At 42.2% G+C, this 20,882-nt stretch overlaps 1 protein-coding gene across 1 annotated transcript in view; it reads right to left on the minus strand.

Moving 5' to 3' along the window:
- The window catches only part of cntnap3 (contactin associated protein family member 3), a gene marked incomplete at its 5' end in the record, with an annotated part of 128,090 nt that overhangs the window by 9,782 nt on the left and 97,426 nt on the right, over positions 1–20,882 (minus strand). Inside the window, 3 exons of the mRNA XM_080779341.1 lie at positions 5,067–5,200; positions 7,176–7,400; positions 14,919–15,158. Coding sequence (XP_080635467.1) covers positions 5,067–5,200; positions 7,176–7,400; positions 14,919–15,158 — 599 coding nt within the window. The remainder of the gene's footprint in view (positions 1–5,066; positions 5,201–7,175; positions 7,401–14,918; positions 15,159–20,882) is intronic.

A 20,882-nucleotide genomic window follows, 5' to 3' on the forward strand; every position in this document is an offset into this window, starting at 1 on the left:
GAACATTTTCCAGGAGAGTATTTCATCTGAAGTTCGTTGAGAATTAAGAAGTCATGCAAGGTGCTGGAACTGAGCTAGAATGAAGTTCACCCCATATTTCATCGGTGGGTTAGTGTTCATAAAATGGAGATATGGCAGGACTGCATCCAGGTAGTAATAACCTGCCTCATATTTTATCTAAGAAGGTCATATCCAGATAGCATCATATTTCATCGTGGGGATGTAACTCTGCATAGAGTGTGTCTAGTACTGAGTCCAGGATAGAATTTGTGCTAGATTGCTAACATCTACATAAACAAAAACATTATGGCCCTCATTTATCAACCGTGCGTACGCCAAAATATGGGTGCACGCCAAAATTGCCGACATTTTCGACATTTACCATTTCCGGCAAAGCTTGAAATTGAACTTGACAACGTTCAAAACCCACGTTTGCTCGGCAGCTGGCGTACGCTTTGTCCTTGGCTGTTTTTCTGTCTTACACAAGCGGAGCAGCATTGTCTGAACTGCTGACACGCTGTCACAGGCATCTAAACATATGTTTTCACTCCTAAAATGTTAATATAAAACGGTATGTTTTATATTAACAGGTAAAAAAAAGGGAGAGATTTCCAACTTTAAAGTAATTAAAATCGCGCAATTAAAAACAATATAACATGTTTACAATGTATTAGTTAATAGTTTGTGCTTAATCAAACAGTGCTTTACTGGCCTTGTTATGCAAGCGCACTTGTTTGATGATTTTGGAGCGCATGTGGTGATGCGGCATATGTGATTATGATATTATTAAAAAAAGGCATAAATGGACTGCACGCCTTTATTTCCAAGTGACAATGACAAGCATACAGCTTGCCTATTTGTAGTAAGTACTAGCAAGCTATATGCGTAAGGGGCTTAATCATTCACCATTTAAATAAGTGCTTAGACAGGTTTTGACAGTTTTGACAGTTCAGATAAAAGCGAGATCATTTTCGGGGGTCGGGAGGACGGGACCGCGGCGTGCGTCGCCAACACATACCAGCACACATGCAAGCGGCAAGCCTTCATCCATATGTTTATGATTCGTTCATCAATGATCAAATCAATACATAAACGTTGATTATGACTGCCTTGACGACATGATAGCCTATCTCTCATGCAGGCATCACTGAGTCATCCACAGGACTTTAATATCACAGCAGTGCGCAGTATCACGCCTTCGCCGTGCACTGCGCACGAATGGGTAAAATGTATATAGGCCAGCCTACAAACTAATTCCATTCATGGCGATGCGATGTCGATGTACGTGTCATGTAGGTGCGTGCGTGGACATGACAGCAAGGCAAGCGAGGTGAGGGAAACAGACAGGGTAGGCCTACAACTTTATTTAATTCATGCAGGTTGTCACGGGGCAACCCGTGCCCTATATACAAAGACACTTGAAACTGCTTTCTATAACATGCAAGGACTAATGTTTTAAACTTGTGTATGGAAAACTGTGTGTTCACTGATTGTTTGCTAATTGTCTCTCCTGCACTGCTGGTGGCATTGCCCTTGATTTAGGAAGGGGCCAAGTGCTATGCAGGGGAGGGGGGGGGGGGGGTACTTCTTATGCTTTGAGTATTTGTCATTGAGTGTTCATGCTTATTTATATTTGTTTAATGGTAACGCATCTTTAGTATGTTTAGGTGACTTTTATACAAGGGATTATTTATGGCAGTATTTATTTATAAGTATTTATTGAGAAGAAAGGTTGCTAATTGCTCTGTGTCCTGTGGTATGATCCACCCCTATTTAAGGGAGGCTGCAGGGACAAGTGGGTTAGTTGGTTGTGGGCTTTAACACTGGTAACAGTCCTGAGGGAGAGCTACAGGGCCTTGGGTGACCAAGGTTTAACCTGAAGAGAGTTCTCATCCTATGTGATTTTGTTCAATTGTGTTTGCCTAAGTATTTGTTCTGTTGGTCTATTGTTGGCCAGTATTTAGTTTGTGTATGTGAATTGCACTGAAGAAAACTGTCTGGAGGTTGGTGGAGGAGTTTGGGGAAAATAAAAGCCCTTAACGAACATTTCTGACTGTTCTTGGAGCCTTGGCCGTTCGGGCAACTTCACATGTGGTGGCAGCGGAAAAGTGAACAGTCAGGATGCCTCCCAAGAACCACCATCAGCAGCAAGCCACAGCCTCAAAGGAAGAGGGTGCCACAGGGGGAGTCATCGAGGAAGACTTCCAGCCCAAGGTGGACACAACCACTTCCCAAGAGGCAGTGTTTGTTAACAGTGCCAGGCAGTTTAAGACCTTCAGATGGTTCAAGAGGAGTCCGGAGGAGAGGCACGAGCCCAGCTCAACATGGTCAACCCCCAGCTCAACATGGTCAACCCCCAGCTCAACAGTGTCAACCCTCAAATCACCCAGCTCCAGTGGACACTGAGGCAACCAGGGTTCAGCCAATGGCGCCTGCAGAGCAGCAGAACCGGCCGGTGGCAGCGACAGGGCGGCGGCAGCACTGGGGCCAGTGGTGAGGCATGGAGACGAATGGTGACTTTCATTTGTGTTTTCCAACTCTGGGTCGTCTACAGAACGGGCCAGAACTGTACAGCGGACCTTCTTTTGAGGACGCCACAGGGGGCGTCTTCTGAAGGGGGGGGAAATGTCACGGGGCAACCCGTGCCCTATATACAAAGACACTTGAAACTGCTTTCTATAACATGCAAGGACTAATGTTTTAAACTTGTGTATGGAAAACTGTGTGTTCACTGATTGTTTGCTAATTGTCTCTCCTGCACTGCTGGTGGCATTGCCCTTGATTTAGGAAGGGGCCAAGTGCTATACAGGGGAGGGGGGGGGGGGGGTACTTCTTATGCTTTGAGTATTTGTCATTGAGTGTTCATGCTTATTTATATTTGTTTAATGGTAACGCATCTTTAGTATGTTTAGGTGACTTTTATACAAGGGATTATTTATGGCAGTATTTATTTATAAGTATTTATTGAGAAGAAAGGTTGCTAATTGCTCTGTGTCCTGTGGTATGATCCACCCCTATTTAAGGGAGGCTGCAGGGACAAGTGGGTTAGTTGGTTGTGGGCTTTAACACTGGTAACAGTCCTGAGGGAGAGCTACAGGGCCTTGGGTGACCAAGGTTTAACCTGAAGAGAGTTCTCATCCTATGTGATTTTGTTCAATTGTGTTTGCCTAAGTATTTGTTCTGTTGGTCTATTGTTGGCCAGTATTTAGTTTGTGTATGTGAATTGCACTGAAGAAAACTGTCTGGAGGTTGGTGGAGGAGTTTGGGGAAAATAAAAGCCCTTAACGAACATTTCTGACTGTTCTTGGAGCCTTGGCCGTTCGGGCAACTTCACACAGGTGTTCGTTCTTTATTTATTTAACAAGACACCAGTTAGTTGGGCTTGCAAGTTGCGTGTGCTTCTGTGTGTGTGTGTGTGTGTGTGTGTGTGTGTGTATGAGAGAGGTGGGTGAGGCGGGCAGCAAGGCACGGGAGAAACTTTTTTTCCATGATTTCCATGGTTCCCACAGGTCGTATTTCATGTGTTCAGTCGCAAAAACGAGGGCGAGGCTTGATTTCATAGGGCGTGCCAGATAGATTTCAGCCGTCACATTTATTAACGTCAGAACGAAATTAAGGAAGGATCAGCTGTTTGCGATCACTTTATAAATGCCGTGGGGACGTGGGTGTACTACGAAACCTGACTCGAATCTGTGGCAGATTTTACACTCGATTGATAAATGAGGGCCTATATGTGTATATAATGTGTGTGTGAATGGGTGAATGTAATGCACAATCTATGTAAAGCGCCTTGGCTAAAGGCGCTATACAGAGGCGCAACACTGAGCGAACGCTAGGGGGGGATATAGAAAAATCCGTCCCCCCCGTCCCCCCCACCACCCTAGGGGAGGGGGGGGGGGGTGGGGGGGTCTAACCACCAAAACGTGGGGTTATGGTTAGGGTCGGATTACAGAGAGGTTGTTCCAGTGACTCAATGCACATACAAAACTGCTTTGGCACAGTTATTATTATTATTATGAATTACCTGGCTGTGATTCCTCCTCCTCCCATGTGTTATGTGTCTCAAAACGTAAAAGTTTAACCACATTATCAGCAGCGCCTAAAACAGGTCAAAACTCACTGACCTCATGTAAGTTAGCCTATTCTATATAAAATGTACAACACCTGGGAAGTTTTCAGGAGAGGAGAGGGTTCGCATGTTTTAAATATGTAGTTGCACCTTACCTGGTGTTGACAGTTGTGCTTTCATTAGTGGCTAATATAATAATATAAATACCAAAGTGGGGTCCGGCCGTCCGGGGACCCCCAGAGGTCCTTGAGCCGTGAGTTCCAGGGGGTACAGTACAGCTACATGATAGTTTGGAACCAAATGGACCCTTGTCGCCTTAATTGTGGCATGTCATGTGGACGCAGCGTCGCAGCGGGGTCCTTGAAATTAAACGGGTTGAGAATCACTGCTACTGCTAGAGCTGTTTAAATCTTCTCTTATGGGGGTCCTTCTCTTCTCTTCAAATGGGGGGAGGGGGGTCCGCGGGCTAATACGTGTCCATAGAGTAGAGGATAAAGTATATTCATTCATCTCCTATCGATCTAGTCAATACACGTTACCAAAAGTTGTGCGTGACACCAAAAGTGGTGACTTATTGAATACTGTTCCTGTATTATTAGAATCATTACGCAATCACCACAGAGTGCAAAGCACATTGGGTCACTGATGGCGGTGTAACAACTTCCAACAAACCGAAGGTAGATGGGCCAAACCATTTTGGGATTTAGACAGGGGTGGATCAAATATACCCTTCAAAATATGTCGCGTTTATGAACGCAGGATTTCACAAGTATTACTCCTAAGATAACTTTGGAGCCAGGGGGGATAAAGGGGGGGACCCCCAAGCCAGAGGGGGATCCTCAAACTCATTTGGGGGGGACCAATGTGACGCTGGCAGGGGATTCGTCCCCTCCGTCCCCTAGCTTATTGCGCCCCTGGCGCTATACATATATAAATGCATCCATTTATAAGTGTGTGTGTGGGGGGGGGGGGGGGGGGGTGCGTGCGAGTGTTTTACCTGGACAGAGACAGTGTCTGCCAGCCTCCTGACAGTGAGTGTGTGCAGCTGTCCGTTGGCCAGGTTCCTAGCTCTGCTTCTCAGCACCTCAGCATCTCTACTGGAGTCCAGCTTGTACATCACCTCCAGCTTATCTTCACGCACACGCACACGCACACGCACGCACACACACACACACACACACACACACACACACACACACACACACACACACACACACACACACACACACACACACACACACACACACACACACACACACACACACACACACACACACACACACACACACACACACACACACACACACACACACACACACACACACACACACACACACACACAAAATACCTTTGTCCATTTTGACAGACTTATACTAAGTGTAATACTTAATATGTCATTGTTATGACTTCTACGTACCTTTCTCACTTTCTGCTACACACATACGTACAAAAGGTAGGGGATCATTATCTTATCCAAGAGCATAATTATGCCCATATATAAAAGGCATCGTGGGGCATCCGAGCTCTCTCTCTGACTACTTGATCACCATGGAAACTCTAATACCATGCTGTCCATCAAGGTTCTGAGAATCATTAAGAGCAGGTCTCTTTGCTGCTAATAGAAGTGGAATGCTGCCTCAATTTGGTTTATTGCCCTGCATTTGTCCTTTCAGAGTCAATTACCCTTCTTATTGCTCTTGAAGCTGAACTCCAAAGAAAGTTATTGGACACTGAAGAAGACGGGTTTATAAGGTACCCTTAGCCTGGCATGTACTCAGCAACCCACTTGCAAGCGCTGTCAGCATGTGATACTATCGAGTTTAATGGCTGGAATTGTCATTTCAGAATCGAAAGTACCCTTCTTCCTGCTCTTATGGTTGAACTCGAAGCAGTATTGTTAGACAGTAAAGAGGCAGTGTGTTTATAAAACACGTGCATTCTGTGTTTTCTTCATCATTATACTGACTTGTTGCCCACGGCAGCCAGCTAAAGTCATCTCCTGTCAGCACTACTGTCGAGGTCTTTGTGACACTTCTGAGTTTAATGATTATAATGTACGATTTAATCACCTTTGTCATTTACGACTTGTATTACTTTTCTTCTATTTTCGTAGAGTTTATTATACATTTAAAAGTAGCAGAGACTTTTAGAAAACTCATTAGCTGGTAACTCATGTCTTTTACCTTTGCATTCAGTACAATACTAAATAGACAGACTGCATTCAACGGTCAAGGAGCTTGCGCTGGTATACTGTTGGTATTACTGTGACAGGAAATATTTCTTTGCTCACAGATGTAAACATTTAAAGATAGAACAACATACTTTTCTACTATTTAATGGTCGGTTATTTAATTTCTGATCTTCAGGTGTGCAATTTTAATATTCTTCTTGTCCCCTTGGCGATATAAGGCCTTCACACAACAGAAGCAGTTTTCTTTCAGGAAATGACTTACTCTCAAACAATAGATAATAAATAAATAGGCTCGCTGCAGCAGAGGATGACAATAATAACCTGACATCCTAATCCTAATTAATCCTAAACGATCTGGTAGAACTGCACAACAGAGGAGAGTTGAGGAGAGGAGGGGAGAGGAGAGGAGGGGAGGGGAGGGGAGGGGAGAAGAGACAAGGGAAGGAGAGGAGAGGAGAGGAGAGGAGAGGAGAGGAGAGGAGAGGAGAGGAGAGGAGAGGAGAGGAGAGGAGAGGAGAGGAGAGGAGAGGAGAGGAGAGGAGAGGAGAGGAGACAAGGGAAGGAGAGGAGAGGAGATGAGAGGACGATAGTCATGGAAAACGAGAAAGGGGAAACTGATAAGATCTATCAAAGAGATAAATAGTGGAGAAGAAGAGGATGGGAGAAGACAAGCGACAAAGTGAGGAAGGTCATACAAGGAGGATGATAAGTGCAAAGAAGTTCTCTCAACAAGATATTTCCCCTCAACAGCGGAAAAACAACAAAATAATAGAGAGGAGAGTGGAGGAGAGAGAGCAGAAGGACAAGACAAGAAAAACAAGGAACTGGGTGAGGTAAGAAGAGAAGAGAGGTTCCAAAGACAATCTTGAACAAGCTTGAACACCACCAAACTAACATCTTCACTTGAGCCCTCACCATGTTTGTTGATGAGCAGGGCCAGGTATTCTCTGTAGAAGGAGCTGACATAGAGGAGCAGGACAGGGGCTTGGCTCGTCCTGAAGCTCAGGGAGATGTTTTCTCCTCTCAAGGTGGTGTCCGAGTAGATGGAGGAGGGCAGGGCACTGCTGTTCCTGCTCAGCACATAGGGCTCCCTGAAGGTGTAACTGACTGACGTCGTATCCTTGAAGCTGGCTGATTCCTCTGGAGAGAGTAAAACAAGAACAGAGCTGTTATGATGAATATCATGTGCTTTTCAGCACGCACAGACAAAAACTATCATGCCCACACAGAGGGAAACCTAATTTAAATGTGCTGTGTGTAAATGCAAGTAATACGTATGTTTCATGGATGTTGTGAAATGTCAAATGTGATATACCCGGCATGTGCCTGTGTACGAGAATGGCCACGTAACTTAGGTTTTCAGGTAGTATGAACAGTGATTAGCCAAAACTGGTGCTCTTGGGATCCAAGGACACTGTCAGTATCATACAACCCAAAATAGGGAGAGAATTTTGACTTACTTACTACAAAATAACAAAGTTGGTGTCTTACAACAACCTTGTAATTTTTGTGAGCTGTCACTTGTTTTTATATGCCCTGAAGAAGACTCCAAAGGCGTAGGCACTAAGCCCCTTTATTAAAGGCATTTTCATTCGTGCAAAGCAGAGTGCCTTGCTATTTTGGTGTGTTGACTTATTGATCACAAAGCAATGCAAATCACAAGTCTAACTTTTCTCTCTCTTTTGTTGGTCTTATAATAAGCAATAAGCATTAAACTTTGTCTCAGCCTTTGTAAAACGGAATCGTTTTTAATTTGCAGTTGCTTGCGAATTTCAGGAATGTGTTATGTAAAATGTTGACACCTCTGGAAAGAGAAAGGGAGGCCATTACAAGTGCAGTTCATTATATAATTCTGAGCCATTTAAATCAGCTCCATCACAGATGCTTTTTATACAGTTTAGTTAATTGCATCACTTGAGTTGATTGAGTGTTTATCCTTTAATTGTGAACACTACAATTTAGCATACCAGTACTTTTATAGAGGCAGTGTTTGCACTGACTCATCATCATCATCATACTATAATTCATCGAATGTCTGAATGTCTGAATTTCTGAATGTCACTGACAGAGCATTATCTCACCATTAACTGCACAAATCAGTCCCACTTTTCACACAGGCATGGACCATGATTATATGGAGGTCTTAACAGAGCCCTTTTTTCGATTTGACACATTAATGATTAATAATGAATTTATTAGTGAATAAAAACAGCCGTTTACAGCCGTTTACAGCCGTGGTCTTTGTACGTGGTCTATCTCCGACCGAGCCACACTATTAGCACACATCTCTCCATGCCAAAAGAATTCTGCACGCTCCCAGAAGTGACCTAGGCTACTTTTTACAGACGCAACTGTCATATTTACTGTATATGTTGGTCGCTGAATTCTTATCCAGTAAAACATCTGACATTAAAATGCATTTCACTCATTCTTGAGATGAGGGACAAAAGTGGAAAAAAACATGTCCCACACATAAGAGCCTTATTTTATGTAAAAAATAAATTAATTCATAAAAATAAAAGCACTTGCAAAGTTAAGTGTAATACAGTTGTGTATTATTATGCCCTTAATTTCATTATAATTGTTTTCATATTCCATCTGAATTAGTTAAAAGCAGGCCCTGTACCCCAAAAGGCCTGTATTTAGCCTGTCCCCAGCAAGTGGCCACAATTTCAAACTGCCAAAAAAGTGTCTAATACTGTCACAATCACATAAATATACATACTAAATTAAAGTAGATTGTCAACAACATAGCAAATAATATACACAGTTAATTTTAATTTATATTTTCTATTAAATATCTCATATCAAATGTTCGTCCCACGTCTCCGTCAACTCCGTCAGGTTTTTTTAAAAGTCTTAAATTAATCAGAAAATATTGTTGACAGATTTAGCCTGAAGACTCCTTTTCCAAGTCCCATTTATATTTGTTGCAACAGTGGAGTACCTGGTCTGACAAGCATTCAATTGTTTGATATTTTAAACAAACAATGTTGATAACAATGTGGTCACAGCTTTTACATGTCAACTCCGTCTGCACATTTTTATGATCTTTGTTAATAATTCCAAAATAATGTTTATTATTTTAGTTTAGGGGTTAGGTTTAGCTAACAAAATTAAGCAAAAACAAAATGGCTACATTGTACTAAAGAGGGTTAAGATGAAAACAAATGCCATTTTGTCAACTCCGTCAGACGTCAACTCCGTCAGATTTTGTGTCTGACGGAGTTGACGTGTATCTGACGGAGTTGACAAAAGTGTTCCTAAAACAATAAAATTATTGTTTTTGAATAATGGGCAGTATTCTAATTTGGCACACAGTTAGAGCATGCCTTAAGGAACATTTTTGGCTATGGGGCCATCACAGATTTGTCTCGTGGTGACCATGGCAGCCATATTACAAAAGAGCCGCCACCTGATGTTATTTTACAATAACTCAAGTTCTACACCACCTAGGATCTTGATTCTGGTGACTAAGACCTCATTTTCAAGGATGAGGGATACAGTGGTACAATTTAGACTTTCCCTGTGACCATGGCAGCCATTTTTCAAAATGGCCGCCACCTGCTGTTATTTTACAATAACTCAAGTTCTACACCACCTAGGATCTTGATTCTGGTGACTAATCATACATTTTCAAGGATGTGGGGTACATTGGTAATATTTAGATTTGTCCTGTGACCATAGCAGCCTTTTTTTTTTTCAAAATGGCCGCCACCTGCTGTTATTTTACAATAACTCAAGTTTTAGACCACCTAGGATCTTGATTTTGGCGACTAATCATACATTTTAAAAGATGAGAAATACAGTGGTACTATTTAGATTTGTCCTGTGACCATGGCAGCCATTGTTTTTCAAAATGACCACCAACCTGCTGTTATTTTACCAATAACTCAAGTTTTAGACCACCAAGGATCTTGATTCTGGCGACTAATCATTACATTTTCAAGGATGAACTTTCTCTGGGAGAGGTAAGGGCTTATTTCAGGTGCAGGTTGAGTTTCTACTGACAGGACATTAAAAGGAGGTGGGCTTTCTGGCCTTTGACTTGCCCCTTTCAGGTACAGATGCACAGTTTGACTTCACTGGCCACTGCAGGGAACTGTGGGGGAGAAACTTTGGTCTCTTGACACCCCGATTAGGTTCAGGGTTTTTTTTGGTGGAGACTTGCCTTTCATGACATCTTTGCTGCAGCAGTTGATCTCCTTACTGCCAGTGGTGGCACACTCTGGGTCTCTGGGGCATTGTATCTTGGTGGCCTCCTGCCAGTGTTTCTCCATCCTTCTCCTGAGCTCTGTGTTCTGGGGCTCTGTTATAGTCAACTTACATTGTCTTGGCTGGAGATTGCTTTCCTGCAGGGTCCAGCCCAGTCTTGTGCAGATGGCTGCTGGCCCACCTGGAGGCCCCAACCTCACTTGTTCGGTTGGTGTGATTAGGTGGGGTGGTCTTCCCCAATCAGGATGAGGGGTTTGACCCTTTCAAACGGCAGTCTGGCCAAGTGTCTGTATTTAGTTGTGAGTTTAGATACAGGATACGATTGCTCACCCAGCCCCAGGTGACATGAGGTGAAGGCTCCTTTGATTTGGTAACATTGCTTTGGTTGACATGCTGGGGACACAGAGAAAGACACTGATGCCTTCAGTGTCTGCACATCCTGCCTGATGGTCCTGAAGCCAAATCTTCTGTCTTCAGTCTTTCGCTCACTGTTCACTGCTCACTGTTCACCTCACCGAATTTAGCCCAAGGAGCTTGACCCCTAGTTTGGCCATAGACCCCCTAGTTTGGCCATAGCCACTTGCCCAAATGTGCCGACATGTGCTGACCTCATCACATCTGTGATGATGGCTATGGCCGTTTTTAGCCAACGTAGTGTTTTTTGTGCAAAACTAATGCTTGGAATGGATCCAGAATCATGAAAAGCCCCTAGTTTGACATGCCACATGCTACTTAAAGCATAATGAAATTTAGAACATTTAGCCTTATATTGGTTGTTGATGGTACCCAACTTTCAGCAGCTGTCAAACATGCCCCTAGGGTGGTCAAATAGAAACCAATGTGGGATATGTTAGTAGACACCTTTACAAACATTGGTGAAGAAAATTCTTGGTAAGAAATGTATTCACAGATTTTATATTATTCTGATAATATTCCCTGAGTAAATTGGTAAAATAATAGCAGGTCCACCATTTTTGAAAATGTCTACCATCCATGGTCACAGGATAAATCTAAATAGTACAACTGTATTCCTCACCCTTGAAAATGTATGATTAGTCACCAGAATCAAGATCCTAGGTGGTGTAGAACTTGAGTTATTGGGAAATAACAGAAAGTTGGCGGCCATTTTGAAAAATGTCTACCATGGTCACAGGACAAATCTAAATAGTACCAATGTATCCCACATCCTTGAAAATGTATGATTAGTCACCAGAATCAAGATCCTAGGTGGTGTAGAACTTGAGTTATTGGGAAATAACAGAAAGTTGGCGGCCATTTTGAAAAATGGCTGCCATGTTCACAGGGCAAATCTAAATAGTACCACTGTATTCCTCATCCTTGAAAATGTGGGATTAGTCACCAGAATCAAGATCCTAGGTGGTCTAGAACCTAAATCAGTTAAACTTGTCAACTCCGTCAGATGTTCGTCAACTCCGTCAGACGTTCGTCCCGTGATGTTTTTGTTAATTTCCAAAGAAATAGAAAATTCGCTGTCAAATATTTTGTGCTTATGTATTGAAACACCAACTGAAATGTACGTAATGATGTTTTTTTTTTTTTTTTTACATGGTTTTCATGTTATAATATTGAAAATAAAGGTTGAAATGACGGTTTTGAGAAATTGGATATTTCATAATAGTGTGATATTGGAACAAAATAATATTAAAAGATTTGTATTACTTAACTTGATTACTGAAAGCCATTATAAGATAACTGAGGACTTTATATTATTGTTGAAATGATAAAATTCAATTAAAAGGGATTTTAGTGTGTCTGACGGAGTTGACATGAATCAGGTATTAAGTGCATAAATGTCCCATTTTAGAAAGAAATGTTATGCGAAAAACCTGTTCCTTCTCAAGATTGGTAGTTGAGACCTGTGTCTACAAATACATCTATTTGATTTGAATGCATCTTAAAAAAAAAAAAAATCCAGTTTGAAAAAAGTTTTGTCCCTTATCTCAAGAATGGGTGATTTATATTTGCATTTTACGCTGTAAAACAGCTCTCCCAAAATGTCTATCTCATTTGACATTTTGCACATTCTTGAAGCATGTACAAAGACCATGAAGTAACTTAGCCCATACAATGTATTTGCCCTGTTAAGCTACAATAGCTGACTCAGTTAAGTTAAGTGTGTGCAACCACACCAAGACAGCTGGCAGCGATCCATTCTACTATCCACGTCTGTGACCAAGATGTAAGGTTTCTCCAAAGTCATTAACAGGTTGGCTCAAATTAAATTCAGCTCATGCCCATGGCATACATTTATTGAATAACTACTTTATCATTAGTCTAAATCAACTCTCCCTCATTCACCTCTTCTCTATTCAGCCCTTCCTAGCGGCTCATTGTATTTCCCATTTGTGTAATTTCTGAGAAAGCTCTCAACACACCACAATGCGTTGCGAGCTTGTAGATCTGCTGTTTTTCCTATTTTTTTAATTGTTTAACTATAGGCCTATATGCTCAACTCTTTTGGACATTATAGTGGGTTAATTATCAATCTGGGATCAACAGTCAGGAACTTCGTTTGGCCCCTCTTCTTTCTTAGTCCACTTCCGCCCGGGTGCTTCTGTGTCTATTCCTACTAACAACAATGCTACTGTACATGTTTAGAGCGGTGGTGTTCATTCCCTGATGAAGGCTTAACCGCCGAAACGTTGGATTAATTTGTCTTACCTGCTGTGTCCTAATACAATATTGGCAATATCGACGTGTGACCTTCTTGTTTTGTCAAGATTCCCTCTGTAGTTCTCTCCCGTGGGCCGGCACCGCTACATAAGGACTTTGGTGTGCGTTAGCATCTTTGTACATAGAGTGGTGGTGTTGACAGATTCTGCTGTTAGCAGAAGTTGAAAGACACCTATGATGAATACAAAGGAAATGCAACCCCCGCTATGCATGATGGCATACAGTAGGTGTCTGTAGTACTCTCTCTGAATGAGAGATACTTGACTTGACTTCAGTTCTATAAGCTGAACAGAACAGGTATTTAAATGCTAATACGGTGGCTTTGTTCCAGTGACCGCACAGTTCATTCACACTCCTGCAGCAACACTAGCCCTGGTCCAGTGCTTACAGCGAGTTTCTCTCACTGACACGGTCAGCAGAGGTGCTGCTGTGTGTGTACCGTCTGTAAAGAGCCGGGAGGGAGCGGAGGGGCAGCAACACCGCCGGGTAATCTCCATGCTGACTTGAGAAAATATCCCAAAACAGTGTCCGGGGAACAGAACTGTTCCTTTTCCTCAGACTACTTTTACTTTAATTAAAAGGTAAGATGCAGTGGCTGTAAATGGGTCAAGGATCTTGCTTTCGTGAGCAATGGTGTACGAGATTGGTAATACATTGGTCAAATCATGACATTGTTAGACCATCTGGGGGAAATAAATAAATAAATCTGCGTCGTCGTCCCACGCAATTCTAGCCTACCTAAAGGTAAAATCCACCTGCCGCTTATGGCTGAAACAATTTAATTCTTTACTGTTGATGCTGAAATGTTGTTGGGGGGGGGGGGGGCACATCTGCCTGTTATAGTGCCACCAGGAGGCCGACTTTTGTAAAACACATTTACTTTTTCTGTCCAAAAATCCCGCAAATCGTTACACAGTATCTCTATAGTCATGTGCTCAAGACGAATCTATCCGATATTTCATATTCCATCCTAATTGGCAAACATTGGCTTTCAAAGTTTGCAAGATTGTCTCGTTTTGAACAAAAGACTCAATTCATGAATGTAGCGTGCAATTTACCTGAAATCTTTCACGCATTTTCCTACTAAGCTGAGGAATATATCCCACCCTTTTCACATTGGCCTGTTATAGCGCCACCAACAGATGGATTTTAGCAAAACACACTTTTGGAACAAAATGCCTCAAATCATCCAATTGCCATCAAAGGCGTAAAAAGAAATGGCACCCTTTTCACATTGGCCTATTTTAGCATCACCAGGAGGCCACAATAACCTGACCTGGCCTGACTTTTTCTAGTTTTGCTATGATTCCATGCTTTCCTAGAAAAGAAAAAAAAACTCAATGACAGTCATTCTAATAGTGTTATATAAAAATATAAAGATCGGATCGGGAAAGATTGGTTATCGGTATGTCTCAAAATCAAATGATCGGAATCGGATCGGGAGCAAAAAAAACCTGATCGGGACATCCCCCGCCATAATCCATTCATACCACACATTACTTTTTTTTAAAAACATTTTAAGAAACTTATCCTGGATCTGAAAGATATGTAGTCTCAATGATCTGTTCAATGCCGTAGTTATTAGCTAACCAGACAAGACAAAGTCACCACAACAACAGCTTATGAGTAAAAGGAACTTCATTGAATCCGGCTGATAATTACAAAGAGTTTGTGTAGAGTTATGAGATTGGCTCTAATACTTGTGTGTGTGTGTGTGTGTGTGTGTGTGTGTGTGTGCAGGTATAGTACCTGTGTGGCAGAAGGCTCCAGTGTAGGCTGAATGACTGCAGTCACAGGAGAAGCCGCTGGCCTTCTCCACACAGCGGCCCTGGTTCAGACAGAGTGACCCGTATGTGCCACAGTGTCCCGGGCAGCCCAGCCGAACCCCAGGGGTGATCCTGGCTCTCTCCTCCAGATTCAGAGTCACGCCGTTCAGCTGCAGCGCGCGGATACAGCCCCGGAAACCCTTTTGCCTGGATGCTGTGCCTCCTGAACACGCGCACACACACACACACACACACACACACACACACTTTAAAAGAGAAATCCTCCTTTTCATACCAATTTTCTTTCAAATCACACATCCCCCTGTACTGTAGTCCTTTTGTCGCTGCTGACCCTTTACTGGTTCGTTCATTAAGGGTGTGAATGAGAATATGTCTACTCTGTAACTCTGATACACGTGAAGTCACCAGCGGATTCTTTTCACCTGACATTGAGTTTCACCGGGAGGGATTAACACTCAGTTCTCCCTGCTGAACAGGCCCCCTGAACAACCTGTATGAGCCCCGTTTCCATCCTCTAAATTGTGTTCCTTGGAAAGCCCTCCCTTCCCAAGTGCCCCCCTTTGCCATTTCGTCATTATTACTATGCATGAAAGCTGAGCGGGAGATGGTGAAGGAGAGGAGAGGGGAAGAGAGGAGGAGTGGAGAGGAGAGGGGAGAGTGTAATTAGTAGGGAGGGGGGGGGGGGGGGGGGTTCAATCCCAGGCGAGCATATAGAGAACATTTGTTATGCTAGTGTCTTACCCATTATGCTATCAATTACTTTCGGGGATTGAAAGTAGTATTTACATTTTTTATTGTTCACATTTTCCTATTTATTGTCAAATAAAACATGGGAGTGGTGCAGAGGAACTGCAGGATGACTGTGCAATCTTTGGCTGAAGACGGGAGGTAAATGTGAGCATTTGTAGCATGGCATACATTACAAAACATACTATAAATATACTGTACATACGGTATGGGCAGGACGATGTGACAGAAACTTCAACACAGCACACCAGCAGCACTAAAACAAAGTTTTAAGTGGCAAGGAGCTCATGCACAATTGCACAGATAATGTATCGTTTCACACCATTACATAATCACGAATCTCAAATTGTGCACAGTACAAGTCCATCTGTTGTTTATACTCGTCTTGTCTCTGTTGGACACAGCATGGTTAACAACATGCATCACACATCATGCACACACCAACGCACTATTTTCACTCCCTCAACACTTCACTGGGTGCTTTCTCTGCTTTTGTCTGTGCCATTTTCTTCTCCCACATCTGCCTGTCATGTATAGAGGAGCCATGCGTCGCCCCTGCATCCCCAGCACGTCTTTGTCAACTATATGGTTTTTCTTTTCTTCTAAGAACATGACAGGGTGATGAAACACAGGGAAATTACTTCCATGGAGACTTATAGCCACCTCGCTGTCTGCACACATCCTGAGTCTTACTCCTGATTTGTACAATCTAAGAGTTAAATTAACACAGGAGTATTCAACTGTGTGGCTCAGCACCATGTGGAGTAGTCTTCTGTTTGTCTGCAAGTCTACTGTATGTTGGCTGTCTTAATTACTTACTGTATTATATGACCATATATGACCATCTCCAGATATGAAGATCACGACACTGATCTCACCTCATCAAACCTTGGATATCCATACATGGAGAAGACAACCGTAGCTAAACAACCGTAGTAAACTAAGGCTTGGTACACGGCACTCTAACTCCCGATTACTTGGGTATGGACATTCAACAACCATAAATGGCATTAAAAAAAATGAACTTGTGCAACGCTATGGTTTATAAATCCATGCAAGGCGGTAATATGGGTAATTAACAATGGAACAATGGAATACAACACCTTATGAATTTGTACAAAGCTCATAAACATAGTGTACATAGTAATATGGTTTATGAATTCATACCAGCCATTACTAAGGCTCACCAATCCAACAATCGGGTACAATGCCAGAATTAATAAATACAGTGTACAATGTATGGTTTATAAATTGATACAAGCCAATATTATGGCTACATAATCCAATTTCCTTTTGAATAATTTATTATGTACAAAGCAAGACTGGTTAAAAAAACAAGACTGGTTTGTAAATACAACATTTGCATGCAGGAATATACACTGTCGCTTGTTTATGAATACTATACATTGTATGACAATATTGTGGCTTATATGAATGCAGAAAAGCATTATCGCAATTATCTTAAGCGTGATTGCACTCCTTTATACTTTACATACCGTCATGTTAATACTAGTGATGTTGTAGCATTGTCCTCTACCATTTTCAATATAGGCTTTCCTTAACCCATTCTGAACGGGAACCCGTTTTGGTGTTAGCATCATGTTATGCTTTAGCTATTGAAAAATAGCAGATCTACAAGCTCATAGCGCGCCACCGAGTGGCGCGCTACGAGCTTGTAGGTCTGCTATTTTTGAAAAATCGAAGAACGACTGACATTTTTAGAATCTGATCTCAGGTCAGAATGGGTTAATAAGACCAGTGTGTGTCCAGTGGAAACCTCGTATGAATCTGATCTCAGGTCAGAATGGGTTAAGTAAGTGATTGAAACAAGAATGCACCCGTGTGCCTGGTAATGGCCGGGATCGATTGCATGAAGCGCTCCTCAGTGTCACGTCTCATAATCACAGAGTAAGCTGGTGTGATTGATTGCCGCCCGAATCCACTATTTCAAGGATTATGCTAATTTGAAATATTTTTACACAAAATCTATTAGAGTTATTATTAGGGTAGGAAACCACCTCGCTTCACAACATTTTCAACACAATTATTTTCGCTCCTATGCCACCAAAATGTGGAACGCCCTACCAACAGTCAAGACATGCAAATCCCTTGACTCCTTCAAAACCGCTCTCAAAGGGCACCTACGGACGGCTGCAATTCGAAACTGGCCCCCGTAAAATCTGAATCTAAATCCTGCTCACGTCTCAAGTCTGACAGTTATTTCCTGCTGGCGATTGAGAAAGCATTAATGGCTGAACATGTTCTTAGCTCATCAATATTTACCTCAATATCCCCTTGCTGCTGTCCAATGTCATTGTTGTCTACTGGGTGATTTCCCTCCAAAATGTGTTTACTGATATGACATGACACCCGTAATATTTGCAGGGGAAAAAAAGCCTGGTAATACCAAATGGATTTTCCCCCAGCAGCTTTACAGACCGAGCAATGGGTTAAATACACTATTGTGTAAAGGCTGTAGAACTGATAGGATTAATACGAGGTGGATCATGTTTGTTGACTGCATGTCTAACTGTGACTGCTGACTAGTTGACTCAACTGTCCCATCTTTCTACCTGTCTAACCACGTGGGTTCAAATCCGAGTCACACACACTTTGGCCAAGAGAGAACTTTGACTTCTAGTTAAACTACAGTACTCTGCTGCACCTGGCTATCACATGACTGTTCCCCATCCCATTATCCACACTTGATCTGCACTTGTATGCTTTATTTAGGCACATAAGTTGTGCATGTGCTTAGAGTACAGTAAGTGGGCAAGCATGCAGCATGAAATTAAAACTAATCACATAGTGCGCTTGATGTGCTGTGTGACTATTAGACCACACAGGGACATCCCCTTAGTCCGACTACGTGGCTGGTTAAGACTCCGCGTGAGGTCATGGTTAGGGATAGGGTTAGTAATGGGTCGGAAACAATGACATGTTACCGACCACACTGGGGATCTGTATTTAGTATAACTAAGTATCTGAGCCAATACACAATGTGACATTGTTGAAGACAACCTTTTGTTTACATATGTGGGGACAATGCCACTATTGTGATGTTATAGTTCATATATTAGATAATTTAGCAGGGTAATCAGCTATGGATGCATCTGACAGTGACCTTGAGAATAGTACATTTTCAGTGCTTGCTACTTGCATATATAAACTAACACATGATTACATTTAATCTGCAGCTAAATAGGTTTGGTGATTAATATTATTATACATTTTCTGTATACAACACTATCAATTTAGCAATTAATTAAAATATTAAATTCAATATATTATTTTCAATAAGAAAGAAAGAAAGAATCCTATGTCCTTGTCAAATTGTGCATCTGTTATGACAGGTCTGTAAATTATTAAGCGTGAAGAGAGCATATCTATGCCAATACTGATCAGAAATGACCAGGACATATTGTTCTCCGAGTCCGCTATTATTCAAAGCTCTTATTGTGCTCAGACTTCGTCTCAAGAGTTTTAATGTGACAGCCTCTTATTCTTCAGAGATGACAGCATTTGAAATCCGAGTCAATAGAAATCCATTCCAATTTTCTCTCTCTGACACAAATGTAAAATAGCTTAGGTAATTAGGTGATTTGTGTCCAAACACATTATAACATATAGCTAAGAAGTCATTACGTTACAAAGTTTTACTGAATCGTGGAGTTAGACTTAAACAGTTTGTTATGAGTTATGATGTTTTGGGTGTGACTGATGTAACCCTACTCCAATTAGAATCGCAGTGCTGTCTCAAACCAGGAATTCAGTTCCCAACTAGAAAAAGTACTTCTCAGAGCACAGGTCAGGGAGGTTATTGTGGCCTGGGCTGGTGGCGATATAATTGGCCAATGTGGAAAGAGGGTCACTTCTTCCTCTGCCTTTCACGGCAATCGGATGCTGCTGTCATGATTTGAGGCATTTTTGTTCAAAGAATGTGTTTTTGCAATCATCAGCCTGCTGGTGGCACTGTAATGGGGCAATGTTAAAATGGTGGCATTTGTTCCTCAACGTAATGTGAATGTGGGTGCAATGTTTGACCACTGCATTCATGACTTGAGGCATTTTGTTCAAAACAAGCCTCTCCTGCAAACTTTACAGACAATACAGACAGACAACAATGTAATGTTCTGTATGCCGTTTACACAAGACGCAGAAGTAGTAACTTGCTGCACTGCTTGTTTCCCATGTGGGAGACAGGAGTTTAGATCCTGGGTGCTATTAGTCTTGTGGTCGATAGACAGGACTGCTCTGCTACACAGGCACTGAACCGAGACACTGTCAAGTCGTACCTATTTTTACAAACCAGCCATTCCAACACGCCAGCGCATGGCCATTCAAACATTTGAATTCTTCAGCGTTATTCACATCCCACTTTTCCGATAAGCATGATACTAAACAGGCCTATCCCACTTACATATTATGAAAAAAAGGCTGACAGTCATTTCCCGCTGGCTATTGTAAAAGGATTATTGGCTGAAAATGTTCAGCCAATAATCATTCTCACTGTGCAGCTGCCACCGTCCAATCTCATTGTTGTCTGCTGGGTGATTTTGCCTTCAAAATGTGTGTGTACTGATATGAAATGACACCCATAATTTGCTGAATGAAGAAAGCCTGCTGATAAAGATTGGATTTTTTGTTTCTGTTGCCAGTTTCACAGGCAGAGAAAGGGGTTAAATATGCAAGGTTGATTAGATTAATATAAAGAGGAGTGTATTCATGAAATGCGCGCACACACACACACACACACACACACACACACACACACACACACACACACACACACACACACACACACACACACACACACACACACACACACACACACACACACACACACACACACACACACACACACACACACACACACACACACACACACACAACTTCATGTAGGTTCCTTGCTATCAGTATGATCTGATGTCTTGTGTGGTGATTTATTGAGTCTGAATAGAGTCCAGAAAACATCAGCTCATACAGTCGGTTTGAAGTTAAAATGAGCAGAGAATTAGGCAGGACTGCAGTAGCGGTGAAGTTATGTGAAGGGCATAGATTTGCATCAGCAGCTGTCAGGAGAAGACTTGTAGCTGAAACAATGGCATGGCGACTTTGTGATTTTTCCTAGAGATAATTTCAGGAGAGTTGCAAGAAGAACAGTATCAGTGTACCCCAG

This window comes from Protomyctophum bolini, assembly GCF_963924005.1.
Source record: "Protomyctophum bolini genome assembly, chromosome: 12".
Lineage (NCBI taxonomy): Eukaryota > Metazoa > Chordata > Actinopteri > Myctophiformes > Myctophidae > Protomyctophum > Protomyctophum bolini.